General features: G+C 37.9%; 1 protein-coding gene across 1 annotated transcript; it reads right to left on the bottom strand.

The window, feature by feature from the left end:
* Nucleotides 1-1,990: 1,990 nt before the first annotated feature.
* Nucleotides 1,991-5,701, bottom strand: LOC121805490 (lysine histidine transporter 1-like). The gene is made up of 8 exons (XM_042205364.1): nt 5,565-5,701; nt 4,054-4,211; nt 3,588-3,974; nt 3,069-3,462; nt 2,865-2,970; nt 2,645-2,736; nt 2,475-2,543; nt 1,991-2,381 (listed from the first exon to the last, which is right to left on the bottom strand). The coding sequence occupies exons 1-8, from the start codon at nt 5,595-5,597 to the stop codon at nt 2,283-2,285; spliced, it is 1,338 nt and encodes a 445-aa protein (XP_042061298.1). The 5' UTR covers nt 5,598-5,701; the 3' UTR covers nt 1,991-2,282.
* Between the last annotated feature and the right edge of the window lie 12,904 nt (nt 5,702-18,605).

Genomic DNA, 18,605 nt, shown 5'->3' with positions numbered 1-18,605 from the left:
GTAGCTGCAGCCAGAGATATCCTAGAGATTGAGTTGAGTTTGGAAAATAGGAGAGAACAAAATGGGCAGCGACGAATATCATTATGATGCAAGTAGTTTTGATTTGCTCGCAGCTTCCACACGTTTTTATGAAATTTCTTCAGTGATTTGCCTCTAGTTACCATGTATACTATGTTGACACCAACTTCAACGATCAACTGCTGAGTTACTACAAGGTAAAGGGCGAGCTTTTCACCAAATGCATGGTGGCCAACTTGGCCAAGTTCATGGTATCTTTCAAAACGTTTTCCAGGTACCATCTCATCTCATGCATCTCAACCATTTGCCACAAAGTGTATAATGTGATGATCCATGAGAGAACTAGATTAGCAACTCCTGGTCCCCTAATGTCATATAACTATGGCATAAGGAATAAGTTTTGACAAGAGAAATGAAAATATAAGGAACTATAGATTGATATGTCTTCTATTGTAAACTCTGTATTTTTCTTATAATGGAATATTCAAACCTTCATTGGTTCAGTTAGATCTCTTGTTTAGTGATCCAGTTTAACCAAATGATTAAGATCAATTTATCGCGAACTGCAAAGCTTAAACATAACTGAAACAAACTCTAGTTGAAGGCATGTGTACTATCCCAGAGCTGCCATGGCATAAGGGAGACTTTGGATTCCAGCTCCAACCATGGCAGTTACATTGTAAAAAGCTGAGTACCACCATTTTACATTCCGTGATCAAGTAATTGGAAGCCAGTGGCAGTCATCTATTGCCTTTTGCTCCACTGACCGGTGATTGTAATTAGCGATAAGAAACATTAGGATCAGGTAACGGAACTGGTGTATAAAGATGTTGTATTAACAAGGATGGAAATATTGAAATATTTGGTGTTAGAATTTTCTTCACATCGTTCTCTCTATTACAGTCAGTGGTGATGATGAATTGTGAGAAACCACAATTTCTCGAGATTCTGTGCGCCAGATCTTTTGTGCAAAATTAATTTATTATGGAGAGAGAACGACAGTTACTTTAGTTGTTCTGTTTGTCTCTCCATCTCCATCTGATGTCGTTGATTTGTTGAATCAGGGATATAAACATTGTCATTGGCTGCTTCCTTTGTTTCCATTTCTTGCAGCACAGAGATGGTATGGAGGAAACTACACGATGGCTCTTATGTATTTGTCATATGGCATGGAACAAATCTGTTATGACATAGTTGATTTAACACAAATAGATCTTGGTTTACCTGTTGGAAGGAGAATCTACAAGGGATCCTGCAATGCTTCCTGCAGCAAACAAATAACGCAGACAGGTAAACAGTGTTCACATCAGTTCAAGATTCTGAACTGCGTACTGTTGTCACCAATGTGTGTTGGTAACTATATAAAATTTGGCTGTCGTTTTAGGTTAAGGTTGTTATAAAAGTTAATATTTGAGTGCCTAGCTGGTTTTGAAAGGTATCGTAATGTCTAGTAAAATTTGTAGAGATTGACACCATATAGAGATGCAAGCTCACATAGGACAAGATTTCATCTTGAATGCATTATTAGCAGCCAAGAACTTAGCCTCACCCTTGAGCAACAACAGAATATTCAGTCTTAAGACTTTTAGGCACTTGATTTTTGCAGTGTTGTTTAGTACAAGAGTACAACAATAGGAGAGAGAATTCCGATTTCTGAAATTTGTCATTGTGATTGGAACATCCAAAAAGGGAAATGTTTTATTTTGAGCAGGGCGGAGGGAGTTGTCTATTATTCTCTCTGTCTGAGTAATATATTCTGAAAAGTTGAGGATATCCTACAAAATGCTTCCCTCGTGTTTCATTTAGACTATCTGTCTACTTGTCTACAAAACAAAGTAACAGAACGCCCCAAATGATCTAGCGATTCAGTAATGTGGTGACCGTCTTGCACTGCATTTTTTGCAGCATGTTTTGTGTCAATCATTTGATCAGAAGAAAAATGAAATATGAAAATAGAAACAACCACATAGTCTTTTGCTAGCATATGATTGTATATTTAAATTCTCATTGTAATACTGTCGTCCATTCAAAAAAGCAGTATAAGTCTAGAACATCACCAAACAGGTTTATACAAAACAATAGATTCAGATATCAATTTGGAAGCATTGGAATGAATTGTTGGAGGAGGCGACCAGGCCTCCACCTCTCGTGAAGATTCGACACATTCATCTTTGTTATAAATTCTTCCAAGATTCTTCACTGTATGCTATCCAAAATCCCACTGATCGAGCTTCTCAACCAGCAAGATTCAACACTCTAGATGCTTATGAGTAGAACTTGTAGGTCTTTGCTTGTAGTATTATTTGCCTTAGTGCTCCAATTGGTGCTATAACCATCAAAAGGACTCCGAGAATGATGCAAATCTGAGTTTTTAAATCCCAAAAAGCATCAGCTAGTGATAAGATGATAGATTTGTGAAAAACATAAGATATTATGAGTAGAAACTAGAAACTCACCCAGTTAGTGAACCATGATAAGCTGAATCTCCTTGGTTTATAGATAGCAAGCCACATGATACAAGGAAGCTGTAAGAAAGTTTTGACCATTTGAGTTATTATGTTAACAGATGGTATAATACTCAATATATAAAATGCACAAATAGTATATAAAGATCATTTGTACTCACGAAGTATGTGGTTGGTGCGAAAGCAAATCCTCCAAAGAACCCGAGGAGTCCACCAAAGAAAGGGAATGAAATGCCAATGAACATTGTGAATGCTGAAACATTGATATGCACATTCTTTTTTAGGTGGCATAGCAAGCAATTAACAGAATGGAGTTTTGAATCTCAAAATCAATGCAAGTAGAGATAAGAAGAGAGCATGGTAGCTTAACAATTAACATACCAACATAGATGTTTCTGGTGATGAAGCGTAGATACCATGTTGGCTTGAATCTTAGTTTCTTGACTAGGACTGTCTCTAACATGTCAAAAACTGGCATAGCATATATCTGCATCCACGCATAGCATATGTGATTTAGTGACTTCTTTGATATATGTATGAAGAATTACTCTGGTATGATAACAAAGAAAAAACATTGAGTTTCACCTGATAGCTTCCAATAACGTGTATCACAACGAAAATGTTAGCCATGGCGATGAGCCAATGTGGTTTGTTTAATGAAATCAAAATGTTGTCTGATACTTCATTACCAAACATCCAGTATCCAATGAAGGCGACAGGGAAGTAGCAGAGGGCGACAACAATGTAAGCAACGATGACTCCCTTCCACATGGGTCCCTTGGAAGGCTTCTCCGGTGTTGAAGGGATGGTGGCTTGAATCTCCAGGACAACATTGTGTCCTGCATAGGCGAAAGCCACCTCTCCCAAAGCACTGAAGAAGTTGAAAACAGTACCAGCTGTGGTTGTGGCTTTGTAACCGTATTGCACGTTCGGTTGAACTCCCTTTTTCACTGCAGCCCCCCAGGCAATCGTGGAATAGCTTCACAGTGACAGATACATCATGTCAGATCAAGATCATTCCATTAAAATCTTGCAGGTAACTCAAACTTTATATATATATATATATATATATATATATATATATATATATATATATATATATACCTTAAGGACATGACTGCTGCAGCCAATGACACTCCAGAAATGGCGTTGAGGTTGGGAAGATGTGAGAGGACAAAATGCACAGAGGCGAAGATCATTATAAAATAAGTAAGCTTGATGCTTTTGCAGTTATCGCCACAGACCACGTCATGGAATTTCTGGAGTGATTTCCCCCCTGTGACCATGTAGACAATGTCCACTCCAACTTCAACAATTAGCTGCTGAGGCACAACGATGTAGAGCCCGAGCTTCTCTCCAAAAGCATGTTGTCCGAGCTCGTGATATCTATCAAACCTCTTGCCAGGTACCATTTCATGCATCTCAACCATCTGCCACAATGTGTAGAAGGTAATGATCCAAGATATGACCATCACTGCTACACCGGGGCCCCTGAAAATATAGGCAGAAAATGTTCAGTATTTCGAGTTGGATTTGAGCATTTTTTGTGATGCAAGGTTGCAATAGTTACCATCCTAGTTCAGACATGGCAAAAGGGAGACCGAGAACTCCAGCTCCAACCATGGCTGTGACATTGTGAAAAGCTGAGTACCACCATTTTGCATTTCTTGAAGAAGTGATAGGCAACCAATCATCAATAGCCTTCTGTTCTGCAGTCCTATTATCCACCTGCACATTAATTTTCTCCATCACTAGTGTGTTTAATGAATGGAAGTAAACTCTTTTTGGCAAAGTGTACTATTACAATTTCTATTTTTCAGAAAAATACTCCCTCCGTCCCAAGGTAGACAACCTCTTCTTTGAGCGGCACGAGATTTTATGCAGGTTAATTTTATGTGTTAAGTGGAGAAAGTAAAGTAAGAGAAAGAGAATAAAGTAGAGATAATGTGTTTTATTTTTGGTAATAGGTCATCTTAGTTGAGACAAACTAAAAAAAGAAGGTGGTCATCACATAGTCAATATGTCACAGAATTTTTCATGTATATTGAAGATGTTATGTCATGCAAGGGAACTCTAGTGAAGTTAAATCAAACACTAGTATTATATGTACTATTTTATTGGATTCTTCCAAGGCCAACTACAAAAAGGTGTAGACTAAAAGTCTTTATTTGTCTCTACTCAAGATTTAGTACTAGTACTAACCTTTATAAATAAGATTGACAGATTTTTTTTCATTCTCAATAAAAATGATACGAGTAGTATATTTTTAAAAATAGTACTAATATCTTTAACTTTTTTCTACTTATTATATAAATACAACAATATTGCATAAAATTTCATCACATTAAAAAAATGATACTAGTAGTATATTTTTAAAAATAATACTAATATCTTTACCTTTTTTCTACTTAATATATAAATAAAACAATATTGCATAAAATTTCATGACATTAAAAAATAAGAATATTCTTTATTGGGACTGAGCAGTAGTAAGTTTAATAATGGAGCTCAATTAATTAATATTACTTGAAACTTATTATTTAAAATAGAAATTATTTTTAATTTAGTCCATTCTTTAAAATAGAAACTTTCTATTTTAGAAAACTTGTTTCTCTCTAATCAGGTTAAATCTATTTGACACTAACAATTTTTTAATTATTTTTTTCCATCTCTCTTATTTTATGAATTATTTCTTAAAACACATTCCAAATATGTCTATTTATAAAGGATAGATGTTGTATAAATTAGAAGAAAAAAATATAAAGCTAATGACAATTGAATATTGAAGTCAACTATTGATAGCTTAAGTCGTTGCACATGCTATCTCATTAAAATTCACTACAGCTGGCTGGCTCTCCTTCCCCATAATCTACTGGTTTCGAATTTAAGCAGAAATTGCATAAATTTTGGATTATTGAAGGACAAAGGAATCAGGAAGCCATGGGGTGACAAGTAAAGATAAAGAGTTAAGTATGTTGAATTAAGGTGGTGTGTGTGTGGACATATTTGCTACACGATTTATTCTTTTCATACAAACAAAAACATTTATCTAAACCCAAAAATAAAATGAAGAGAACTTACATTTTTGTTGTAATCGCTGCTTTCAGTTCCCATGGATCCAGAGAGAGAATTGATGGCAGAAATCAATGTATGGAAATATGTAACTCTTCAGCCTCATATATATATATATATATACGAATACAGTTGAGAGACGTTTTAGTTTGACTTGGGGTTGGGGTTTTGTTGAAATAAATCGTAGTTTTAAAATTGAAAACAAATACTGCATTCATTGCGCTGAAAATTCGTCGAACGTACACACTCTTGAGTCTAACACACATATATAAGAGAGATAAAGAAAGAAATAATTAATTAAACGAATTGAAGTGATCATTGACTTCATTTGATCGACTAGAATTAGTTTGATCTACAATCCAGCTCATTCAAATTCTTCCAAATTAGTTCATTAAAGTAAATTAAATTTATCATCCATCGATCGACGTGAGGTATTTTTGCAATTACCCATATTAATACGTGTGGCGGAAACATATAGTAATTTAATTATAATTAACATGCATAATTTTTTTCTAAAGTGGTAGGTAGTACTATGATTTTTACACTAAATTATTAAAATAAAATAATAAGAATAATACGAATTATACTGACTATTATTGTTTGTATTTTAAATAAAATAAAACATAATATTAAATATGTAGATAAGTAAGAAGTCTCAAACTAGAAGTTAGAACATTTCTTTTACTTTCGAAATTCTTATTACTTTGTTTGATAAAAATCAATTAAATATAAATGTTAAAAGGCTAATTTATTTTATTCCACATATAATCCTATTCTATTTCTCTCTTGAATACTTATTCGACAAATGTACAATCCCATGTTTTCACACAAATTGACATCGGGTAAAACTATTTTGTATTCTCTCTCTTTTTCTTAATTAGAGTAATGAACTGTTTTATGACGTACGTGTGGAATTGGGAAAGGCATTTTCCATGGAAGTACTAGTTATTAGTTAACAGTCGATCGACATTGCATATCAATTAATTAAATCACTCGTAATAGGTTATTCTAAAATTATATTCACTTCCTATCATAGAAATATGTCATTTAGGATTGACACGAGTTTTAATGCATAATTAGTAAAATAAGAGCATCCACAATGGCTGCGAGTGGACCGGCTAGCCGATTCCCGGCGCTAACCGGTCCGCTCGCCGAACCATTGTAACCGGCAAGCCGAATTTCGGCGAAAAAATCGGCGAGCACACGCCGATTTCCGAGCGCTCGCCGATCCGCTGGCCGCCATTGCAGGCTCCGGACCGACAAGCGATCGGCGAGCGGATTTTTTTTTATTTAATTTTCGAAACACTATATATACGCGATCTGCACGTCATTTTCATTTGCACCGCTTGTTTTAACGAGTATTCTCTCTATCTTAATTTCTGTACAAGAGCAACAACGCGAAATGGATAACAACAATGAAGGTACTCCAGTGACGAGCGGGTCTCAAACTCCCTCGGTACCCGTGGGAGGTGGATGAGGTCCGATGCCCGGGTACTACAACATGTACCCGTGGCAGCAGATGATGCCCGGGATGGCAGGCGGGGTTAGTATGCCGGGATGGCAGGGAGTACCGGGAATGCATCCCGGTATGCAGATGATGTCGGGGTGGGCACCTGGGATGCAGATGATGCCGGGGGGTACCGGCGATGCAGCCCGTGCCGCAGGGGACGCCGGGGGGGGGGGTACCGGCGATGCAGCCCGTGACGCAGGGGACGCCGGGGGGGACAACGTCTATCGCCCCAGTTTTGATTTTTCGACTGCTTCTTCGCACACATCGACCCCATCGGAGACGCAGTTCACGCAATTTGAGACTTTCTCCTTAGAGGAGTTGGGGTTTGATCTTCTCGGGGTTCCGGAAACTCCCGTTCAAACGGGGGGAGTAGGGCGGGGTCGGGGCGGCCCAAAGAAGAAGGGCAAGGGGAAGGGCAAAAGGGTCGGCGAGTCGTCGCAGCCGGTTGATGACGACAGCCAGGTACGGAGGAAGTGGACGGATGCGGAGAACGTCGCGCTGTCCAAGGCGTGGGTGAGTGTTTGCGATGATCCCCTCACTTCGAACAATCAGAGGATCGTCAACTTGTGGGACAAAATAGCAGCAGCCTACAAGGCATTTTACCCGGAGGGGAGGTCACGCAACGGGGAGGAGTGCCGGAAGGCGTGGGACCGAATCAGGGCTGGGCCCTCCGCATGCAGAGCAGTGGCCAAACTGACGAGGACTGCAGGAGGATAGCGGAGAAAGTCTTCCCCGTGCCTGGGCTCTATAAGGAGTTCACCTACTGGAACTGCTATGAGGTGCTGACAGACTCCGAGAAGTTCCGGGCAGGTGTCGACGCTGGCTGGCCGAAGAAGCAGCGACTGAACTATACCGGTGATTACAGCGGCAGCAGCGGCGGTTCCCACGACCTCCCCGAGGGTGCTCAGGAGCTCCCGTCCCCTCCATCGTTCGCTCGCCGAACTCGCCCGGCTGGTCAAAGGCGGGCGCAACGGGAATCGAGGGGGGTCGCCGGGGTCCCAGGAGCTCCAGTCGGCATCCCCCTGTTGGCCAGTAGACAGTCGATCTCACCTTCTTCGCGAGTCAACATACGCGGGCTCCGATGGCCAAGACCTTAGCCGATTGGAAGACGACAACTGACCCCGAGGAGAAGAGTTTTCTTCACGCAATGCTCGTGAGCATGCGAGCCGATTTGAATGCCGCCGCGGCACAGTTGGGGGGCGGCGGCGACGGAGGCGACGAGGAGTGAGACGAAGGCAGGGTTTTGTTTTTAATTAATGTAATTTTTTTTAATTAATGTACTTTTTTTTATTTTACTAATATAATTGAATTTTCCCTTATCTGTGTCGTAAATTTAATTCCGTATTTTGTGTGATTGTTAATTATTTGTTTTATATAATTTTGAGTGATGTGGCTAGGCTATTGTTGGGCTATTTGCTTGTTTTGATGATATGGCAGGAGGATTTTTAGTGCTGATGATGTGGCAGAAGGAGTTTGTGGCTAGGCTATGGCTGGGCTATTCTTATTGTGGATGCTCTAAGAGAGAATGAAAAAAGTAGTTCAAATTGTGTAGTGGATGGTGGGACCCATAAATGATAAAGTAAAACAGAAGGAAAAAAATGTTGTCATAAATGGATATGGATTATTTTTATGGGACAGGCGAAAAAAAAAACATATTTCTATGGGACACATGGAGTAGTTTGAATTTCAAATTTTAAAATATTTTAAATAAAGTACTACTATGTACTAGTAGCATTTGGGATAATATAAGAGGAATTAAGTTGATATTTCACCATTAAAAAGCACTTCACTTATTTTCAAGTTTGCTTATTGAATATACATCACCTTAAGCTAATTGGAAAATTATGATTTGTCATACTATTTATTAAGTTCTAACTAAAATATCACCCAAAGATTAAAGTTCATCATTTTATAATTTCATAACAACTCTAAAAAGTAATGAATAATATATTACTAGTATATACCTTGGTTGAAGAAACCAGCTATACCTTGGTGTGATTAAACTTAACAAATGTCGGAAAACAGCTATATCTTGGTGTCTTTAAACTTAAAAAATATCGACAAATAATATTAACAAATTCCAGTTGCTTAAGGAAGTTTGGCAGCAATAGTAGTCAACTTAACTTATTTCGGCCATTACACGTTTATATTTGTATTTTTTAGTTGCCAAACTCACAACTATATATTGTTTTCACTTTTCATGATACCTTGGAAATCTTGTTCACATGCAATAGTTTGCACATTAAGAAAATACAATTGTACTACTACTCAAGCGACCAATTATTACTTATTTAGCATAGTCACAAGTCACAATATTACTTATAAATCAAGTGGGATTGAAGATCTAACTTAATATGCATACATATACATATTTCATCCATTTGGATAGTAATTCCTACAAGTAAGACATATTTTATTAAAAGTGTAGAATTAAACCTAGGAATAAATTTCTATAGATCGATCATTTTTTTTTATAAATCGAAAAAGGCTCGAGCCGACAAGTAGCGAGCAAAGGTTCAAGACAAGCAGTCAAATGCCAAGCCGCAAAAATAAAAAAACAAAAGAGTACACCGACATCTCAGTCAGACACCAACAGACAGGTTAAACGCTAAACACCAAAGAGTCAAAGAAACATCAACAACATAAACCTGGTATCAATCTTCACTCCAAAACCTGAAGTTGTGCACTTGATCGATTGACATCAACTCCTGCTATGCCATGTCTGAACAGCCAGTCTCTCATTGGTGTTGAGTTTTCATTGCAATACAAACCAAACATGTAGTTGAACTCTTGGTGCCACGAGATTTCTCCAATCGAGGCGCCCTTGAGAAGCTCTAGGGTGTACCTTTTCAAGTAGTTTTTTATGTAAGGCTTATTTTCAAGAACTCAGATGAGGATTAACGTTTCCATAGTTAAATTCATACTATTTGGATCGGCATAACCATATAAATTCTTCTTATCTTTTGTAATAAAGTGATTGTTCGATTTATGATTTTCTTCCTCATTCTATCCATATTACTCCCTTAGAAACAATTTTCCTAGGCATTGTATCCTTAGAAAAACGGCCGTGACAATGAAAGTTACATATGATCGTGTATTAAACGGTTTTACCAATTATGTTTTCAATGACATGCGACATGCTTCGATACTCCATCCGCCTCATAAAAATATGTTCACTTTCTATTTTCGTCCGTCCCATAAAAATATGGGTATTTCCATTTATGGAAAGTTATTCCAATTTATTACCCATATACATCAAGTTGTTTACAACTTATACCACCATTAAAACACTAATTAATAATATGAGTCCTCTATCCACTAATATATACTACTTTAACTACCCTTCTACTCATCTCTCTTATTTTACCAATTTTATCTTAATTCTTATGTCATATTATATGCCCCATAGACGGTGGAGTATTACTAACATTGCCCACAATAAAACTCATTAATGGAGTTCACTTTTTTATATTGTATATTGTGTCATAATTTTAACATGCTCATTAGGTAATTCTAAAGCGATACTTTGTACTACCTCGGTCCCACAATAGGAGTCCACATTTGACTCGGCACGAGTTTTAAGAAATTTAACGAAAAGTGAGTTGAAAAAGTTAGTGGAGTAAGGGTCCCACTTTTATTTATTAGTTTCATAATGAATGTGAGTGAAATGAGTTAGTGGAACGTGAGACCTACCAACTATTTATAGTAAGGGCATGTTCAGGTTAATTGATATAGGAAGTCCAGAATATAATCTTGTCAAAATTTGGTATTGTTCCAATTAGTTGTCTATGGAGTGTTTCTAGCGTTCAAGTTCCAGAGATAAGTCAGTAAATGGAATTTTCATTTATTTGATGCGCCCCACTCTGTATTATGTCTAAATTGCTCATTCGGCTGTGTCAATTTTGGGGGTGATTTGAAATCAACATGGGCAAAAGGGTAATCTTCAGTACATATCTGGATCCGAAATCCAAGGCAAGAAATAAAAAGCAGCTCATTCAGCTGTTTTGAATTAGGCGCATTCTCCACTTGAATAGTGCGTGCCCATATATTATTAGTGGGCTTCACAAAAATTAATGGGGTAACTTGAACAGCCACCATCTCAAAGAATTACACCCATATCTGTCCATATCTACACTGTAACTTGAACACGCCCTAAAAGTAAAAATGGACTCTTGTTGTGGGATGAACTAAAATGACAAAAGTGAACTCTTATTGTGGGATGGAGGTAGTACATGATTAAATTATTTGATTATTACTAAATATTATTATGTCACACTCACCTACGAATTCCACCCATGATATAAGTTTCTAAATGTTTCACTAAATTTCACAAGATAAAGCGCACATATATTGTACATCAGGACATATACATAATGTTGAAACTTTAATTCAGCCTATTATACAACCTCAACTTAATGGCATAAAAATAAAATAAAAAGTAAATCAAGAATGGAAGAATATTTAAATGAGCCTGCCACTGGGTTGCCGGTCTTAGCCATGGTTTTGTGCATAATTTTGGTGCGTGATTTAGAATTTATTCAGCCCACGAAAAAGCAAATAAAAAATACTGTACTAATCAAAGAATCATCCACTATCAAAATTTGAGAGATACAATCGTTGACTCAGTATTTATTTTCGACAAAATCATTTATCTGTAACTTAAAATCAACGTTCTATTGTATATTCACACGTTTCCAAGAATATCAATTTTTAGCATAAAAAAAATCAAAACTTTAAAATATATGGTCAAAGTAAATAGAGCCTTTCGTTCACACTCGTTTCACTTGATCACTTTATTGAGTGTGGGAAACAATTTAGCAATCGAATTTTCAAACATGGTGATCAAATTTATTCGATAATCTATACTATAATAAATTAATTAAAAGTATTTCCTCAATTTTAATTAATTAATTAAAAGTATTTTCTCAAAAGTATATCCAGTTCTCATTTCTTTTGAAGGGTTTGTTTTCTTTCAAACTTTTTTTGCGACGACCGCGAAAACCCACTAATGCTATTGTGATGTATTTGTTAGTGCATATAACTCTATAGTAAGAGAGTTTTATGATTTAAATGCGTATTCTGATTATAATATATCTTATCTTTTCTATAAAACAATTTAGATGGTATGTTCTAACCTAACCCTAGATCATCTCTTAAAGTCTAAAAATACAAATTTATACTATTTTGTTATTAGTTTATTCATTTTAAAGCAAACTTCAATTTCAAACATCTCATGCACGTAGCTTTCAAAGAGTACAAGTACGAAATTAAGGTGGAAATTTCATAAGCAATTGTAAATGGTAGACTTTCAAAGTCTTTAGTCAATATGTGCATGATCAATAATACAAATGTCCCAATTGCATTATTTTTGGAATAAATTTGTCGACATCCATTAAACCACGACACTCCATATTATATTCCCTTGATCTCAGTTTGACTTTTCCTCAATTTAGACTAATTTAGTTGTTTACAGTTTATCGTATGGCTCACTTTTTTTTTTTTTTTAAATTTCCCCATCGTATAGCTCACTTTATATATAGGTAAGTTTCTTGATTTCTTATCTAAACCTCATTCCCTGAACTTTACTCCTAAATCTTTAAGTGAATGATAAAGATGATACAAATTATCTAATCTTTATTTCAAAGTTCGAGCTGAAAAATCTCTATTGAATGAATGCTCGGACTATAATTTAATAATACCACTAGAGGTGTGTTTGCTACATATAAGGGTGTGATTAGACAGATTTTTAATAATGTATCTTACTTTCTACTCCCTCCGTTCTAATAATTTATCACCATTTGATCTGACATGTATTTTAAAAAATATAATAGAAAATTAGTTGAAAAAGTTAGTGGTATATAGATCTTACTTTTGTGGAGCATTAATTAGTTTTATAATAAAATATGAGTGAAAATGAGTGAATGTGAGCTTCACTACCCAAAATAATAAAAATGAAAGGTGACAAATTTTAGGGACGTACGAAAATGGAAATAAATGAAAAAATTTTAAGGAAGGTGAAAGTATATGACAATACATTCGGATTCTTGAATTTTTATTTCCTCATAAGATATCTAATGCAAAGCGCTATTATATTATTTACTGTATTAATTTATTAATAGGCTAACCTACAATGATTTTATTCATCTGTCAAATTATTGATTAAATTATTAAAAAAACTATGTTTTACAATAATTTTGTTTAGCATGTAACTATATACTTGTAATTAAATACTACATTGATATCTTGTGCAATAAAAGGCATCTAATTTAAACAAACACTTTATGAGTACCAAATGAGAACTTATAATAAAGAAAGAAAAAGTGTTCATTAACAATAAACATTCATTATTCAAAATAAAACTATGGCTTTATACTCCTTCAGCCTTCCGGTAGCCTTCAGACGTCTTGTTATATACTGTTGTTTGTTTTAATTTCGTGTTTCTCTAATAGTTTTGGATAAGATTATATATTTTTTGTTACTATTATTTTTAGTTGTTTATTTTTACTAGTTCGTCATCCACTATAACAAAAAGAACAAGAATGGCTAAAGATATTTTTTAATACTATCAAGGGCATTTATGTGATAACTATAGCATCAAGACTTCATAAAGTGTCATTATTATTGATGTCCCAACTAAAACTAGAAGACACAAATAAAAGCTTCTTAAAAATAAAAAATTAAGAAAATTTGTCTCAACTTAGGAACGCTTTCTTTTACATCCTAAATTATGGTTATTTAAAAAAATTAAACGTTAGTAATTGTGTCTCAATTTTTGTGTCCTTAAAAGATGAGTTTTTTTTAGTGATATTTGCTTAAGCATTTTGGATCACATAAAAAATAAATTACTTGCTAAAAGAGTAATTTTTTCCATTAATTTGTAGTATAGTCTCGAATATGCAAGGGACTAAATTACAAAACTAGGCTAAATTATTATCCTGTTTTTTAGTAAGTCAACTTGATAAAAAGGTATGGGTATAGGTTACGCCCGATTTCACGTTGTGCAATGTGCACCCACATGTCTCATGACTTAATTTCGATAAGACAAAATAAGTTGTTCACAACTTGGAAATTCAACAGTATTTCAGTGTATCGGTGCTCAATATAATTAAATAAGTATATAATTTATTCAATTCGGTTATCCAATTGAATTTTTAAATATATATATGGGTGTCCTCGTTTTCAAGTAACCTTTTGTTATAAATAAACAAGCACACAGTATTACAAAATGAATTATTTAAATTTGGTTATTCTCTCTGATATGGATCCATATGATTGGACTTATTACACAAACAAATGTAATATTTAAATTGGAAAAGAGTGGCTGAAGAAATTGATGGATTTGGAAATTTGGAGCCGCATGAACTTTTTTATTCGAGTGCCTATTTTTTTTCTAAATTGTGACATGGGTTATCATGAAGTTTTAACCAAGTCAAATTGTCCAACGTAGTTGTGATGTCGTGGTGATGAAGAAAATTATCTAAATTCAAATCTTAAATTGATAACTAACAACTATATTAATGATAGCACCTATTTCATGCATCGACTTATGGGTAAAATACATGCTACTTGATCGGTTTATCGCGCAAAACAAGTGTTAAATGTGCAGAATTACCACTTGACCAAGGCTTCAAGGCCGACCTGATCAAGCAAGTACAAAGGCGATAAAAGGCTCAGAATCGGGGGAGTTGATCAAGGGGAGCGATCAAGCAGTTAGGAGGGGACCACAGGCTTCTGGAAGAAGAGCACGTGAGGAAATGAGCTGGATACAGCACACCATTCTGTTATCAAGGACGACGTTCTAGAAGGGGACACGTGCTCGAATATGAGACGCAAGGATGAAGCTGAGTCACGAATTTGTTACCAAAAAGCGTCGACATTCTAGAAGAACAGCACGTAGCAATCAATGAGTCGCTCATTCTCAGAATGAGTGAATATTCCCTGACAAGATCGTTATCCCGCTGGAGGCCGAATCGAGCTTATAAATAGAGGGTGTTCCACCACAAGAAGAGACACTTTACTTTCCGCCTAGTTTAGTTTAGCATAGTTATCTAGCATAGTCCAGCTCTCTAGCTTAGTTTAGTTTAATTCTCTAGCTTAGATAGATAGCTTAGTTAGAAGGGCGACCAAATGGAGCGCTGCAGAATACTCATTTCTGTTAGCGTGACTTAAGTTTCCCACTGAGATTCTTCTCAGTTTACCGCTTTCTTAGACTCCAAGTGTTAGCTTAGTTTAATTTCACGCTGTAATCAGTTTTTAGTTTAATCAAGTTATTTTCACTTTAAATCCGCGCATTTACTTTTCTGTTGTTTCCTGCAAATCACTTGACCCAGTAGTTAGAATTCCGTTGATCAAGCTAGCTAGTTTAAATTCTGTCTAGATTAAAACAGTAGTTAAAACTCCCAAATTAAAGCGTGGCAGCAGCCAACCCCCCCTTCCCCCTGTTCACTACTCACACACTCGACACACCAACTTCCCTGTGGGATCGACCCCGAACTTGCCGCTTTACTGTTAAAGTTGTGCAAAATTGGGAGTTATAAATTACTTTGGCAAGACGGAAAGGGCGAGAGCTAGAGTGCATTGATTAAGTGGCAACGACATTTGCTAACTGATCCAATCGGTTCGGTTATCACTCCATATAACTTGATCCGCATTCTATTCGTGTTTTCGATCCCTTTCCTAGTCCCTCCAAAATGGCGCCGTTGCCGGGGAAGCATGGTGTTACTTTATGTTTGTGCGTAGTGCATAGGTGTATATAATTTTGTTTCCCATTTTTTGTTTTTGCTGTTGATGAGAAGGTACCACCAAGGCGATTACTGGAATCATCCCTTGATATACAGAAGAACTAACACTCAGTGGAGAGTCCAGGAAGCCGACGTTGTCATCACTCGTCGCAGAGCCGCATTAGAAGCAGCAGCAACCACCGAGCAGAAAACACAACCACCACCACCAGAACGAACGGAAGCAGAGATGGCCGTTGTCATCGACGACTCGGGGATCGGTTCTCTACATGCTCATGATGAGAGAGAGCCCAAGCATGCCATCACCGCTACTCCTGGGATGCGGACCATTGCCATCAAATCAGGAGTACTGGTCGTCTTGTCCCACTTCTATGGCCTTTCGAAGAAATGTCCGTATGCTTTTATGGACGAATTCTGCCGGTACTGTGATATTCAGCCCGTGCCGGCTGGATCCACATCCGAAGATTACAGACTCAAAGCTATTCCTTTCGTCTTGAAGGGGGACGCGGGTGTCTGGCTGTCAAGGCTGCCGGAAGGATCCATCAGAACGTGGGCTAAGTTTCTTTCCAACATCAAAAACAAGTGCCCTAAAAAGGGAAATTACAGAAGCCAGACAGGAATACGACGAGCCCCTCGTCCAGTACTGGGATAGGTTCCATGGGCTGGTTCAAGCATGCCCTAACCACAAATTGGGAGAGAAGGAAATCTACTCGATTTTCTATGGCGGACTCACGGTGGATAGCAAAAACGACCTCAACCTCGCAGCACAAGGGGATTTCTCAAAAACCCTTTTTAGCCAAGCTAAGAATATTTTGGAGAGGCTTATTGAGGCTAAGCGGTCGTATGAAACCTCTCGAGGGCAGTACAGGAGAGGAGCAGTGCACGGAGCAGATGCGCGCAACAATGAAAAGCTGGAGGCTCGATTCGAGCAGATGGAGAAGAAACTGCTGGAAGCAGTAGAAAATACGAGACCACCGCCACCACCTGCACCAAAGGAGACACAGTACGTACCGCAGCCGCCACCTCCAGAAGAACATCATTACTATTACTGTGAATTTCTCCCTGAGGTAGAGCAAGTGAACGCAGTAGGCCACTGGAACACAAATGGCAACTGGATCTAGGGGAAGCAGAGAGATGCTCCGTGGAGGGACCACCCCAACTTCAGATGGACTGATCAGAATCAAAGCCAGCCACAACTAACCGCACCTCAACAAGTACAACCCTTCGACGGGAAGTCTAACTGGCCAGCCCGAATCTTGGATAGACCAAACACAGGAGGAAATAGAATGCAGGGAGGTCAGGCAGGATGGTCAAGTGGACCTCAAGGGAACTGGTCAAGTGGAGGACAGCCTAACTGGTCAAGCCGACAACAAAAAGGAGAATGGGGGGTACCAACACCAAGCTCCTCAGTATGGCAACCAGGGTAGGCAACCAAGTAATCAAATGGTGAGTTATGTCCCGCAGTACCACAGAGGAACCCAACAATCCCAAGGGAACCTACAGTACTACCAAGGAAATCAACAAAACCATCTGTCCCAAAACCAACCAGAGCAATATGGATCTTCCGGTTTCTACTAGCAAGGCCATGGAGGAGGCCGATTTAATCAGAGAAATAACAGGCAACAAAATGAAGTTCTAGGGGATATGATGGTTCCACATCAACCTCATGATGTTGTGCGGGAAATACAGGAAGCCCAGAAGGAACAGAGAGCCGCATTAGAAATGCTTACAAAGCAGTTATCTCAGGTCGCCATGTCACTAGGCGAGCTGAGAGGTAATGATTGAAAGATTCCGGCTACAGTGCAACCTCCAGCAGGGCGAGAGAATGTTAACACAGTCTCTCTGAAATCAGAAGGAGTTTATCAGAGCTCAACTACAAGTTTTCCAGCATCCAGGGCAAGTCTTAGTAAAAACCTTGAATCCAGCGCCCCAGATCAAGTCACAGCGAAAGAAGAGTCTAACATATGTGAACATGGTGCTGAAAAGAGAAGGAGGGTCGAAGCAGAGGAAGTAACCGGTGAGATCCAACCTGATGATCTTCCCTCAAAGAGAACTGACCCAGGAGTATTTACGCTCCCAATTTCTATCAGAAACGTTCAAATGAAGCACGCAATGTGCGACCTAGGGGCTTCCATCAATATTATGCCGTATTCTATATACAAGAAGCTGGAGAACGCTAAGCTCGTCCAAACCAATATGGAAATACAGCTAGCAGACGGGTCCTGCATCTACCCCGAGGGAGTTCTGGAAGATGAAATCGTCAAGGTGAATAGATTCATGTATCCCGCTGACTTCTTTGTTATAAAAATGACGGAACCAGAAACGGAGGAGTCTATTGGAATCCTTTTGGGGAGACCTTTCCTATCCACCGCTAACACAGTCATTGACGTCCGCCATGAGATAATAATCTGGAGTTTAAAGGAGAGCGACTTACAGTCGGCATTAATGCAGCTGCAAGAGAGCCACAGGACAGAGAGAGCATACAAACAGTAAACGCTATCAGCCCTCGAAAAAAGGAGTATCCAAAATGGGAATCCCACAAAGAGCCACCGTCTGGTTCCGCTGAAGGCGAACAGCTGAAGAGAGAGGCAGCAAAATGGTATGATACGACAATGGCTGAAGCAATGGATGACCAAGCCATTGGAAGGGAAATTATGGAGTTTTGCCAGCCGTCACAACCAGTTGAGGCAAGAGAGATTACTCAGCCAAGAAGGGTCGAGAAACCACCTGACCAAGCCGCTCCATTAAAAGAAATGCTGAAGAAGGATCCCTCGTTTACAAGGCAACTATTTTCCGTACCAG

This window comes from Salvia splendens, chromosome 5 (genome assembly GCF_004379255.2).
Source record: "Salvia splendens isolate huo1 chromosome 5, SspV2, whole genome shotgun sequence".
Taxonomy (NCBI): domain Eukaryota; kingdom Viridiplantae; phylum Streptophyta; class Magnoliopsida; order Lamiales; family Lamiaceae; genus Salvia; species Salvia splendens.
Note: the sequence above shows the minus strand (reverse complement) of the source record. Positions and strands in the feature narration are given on the sequence as shown.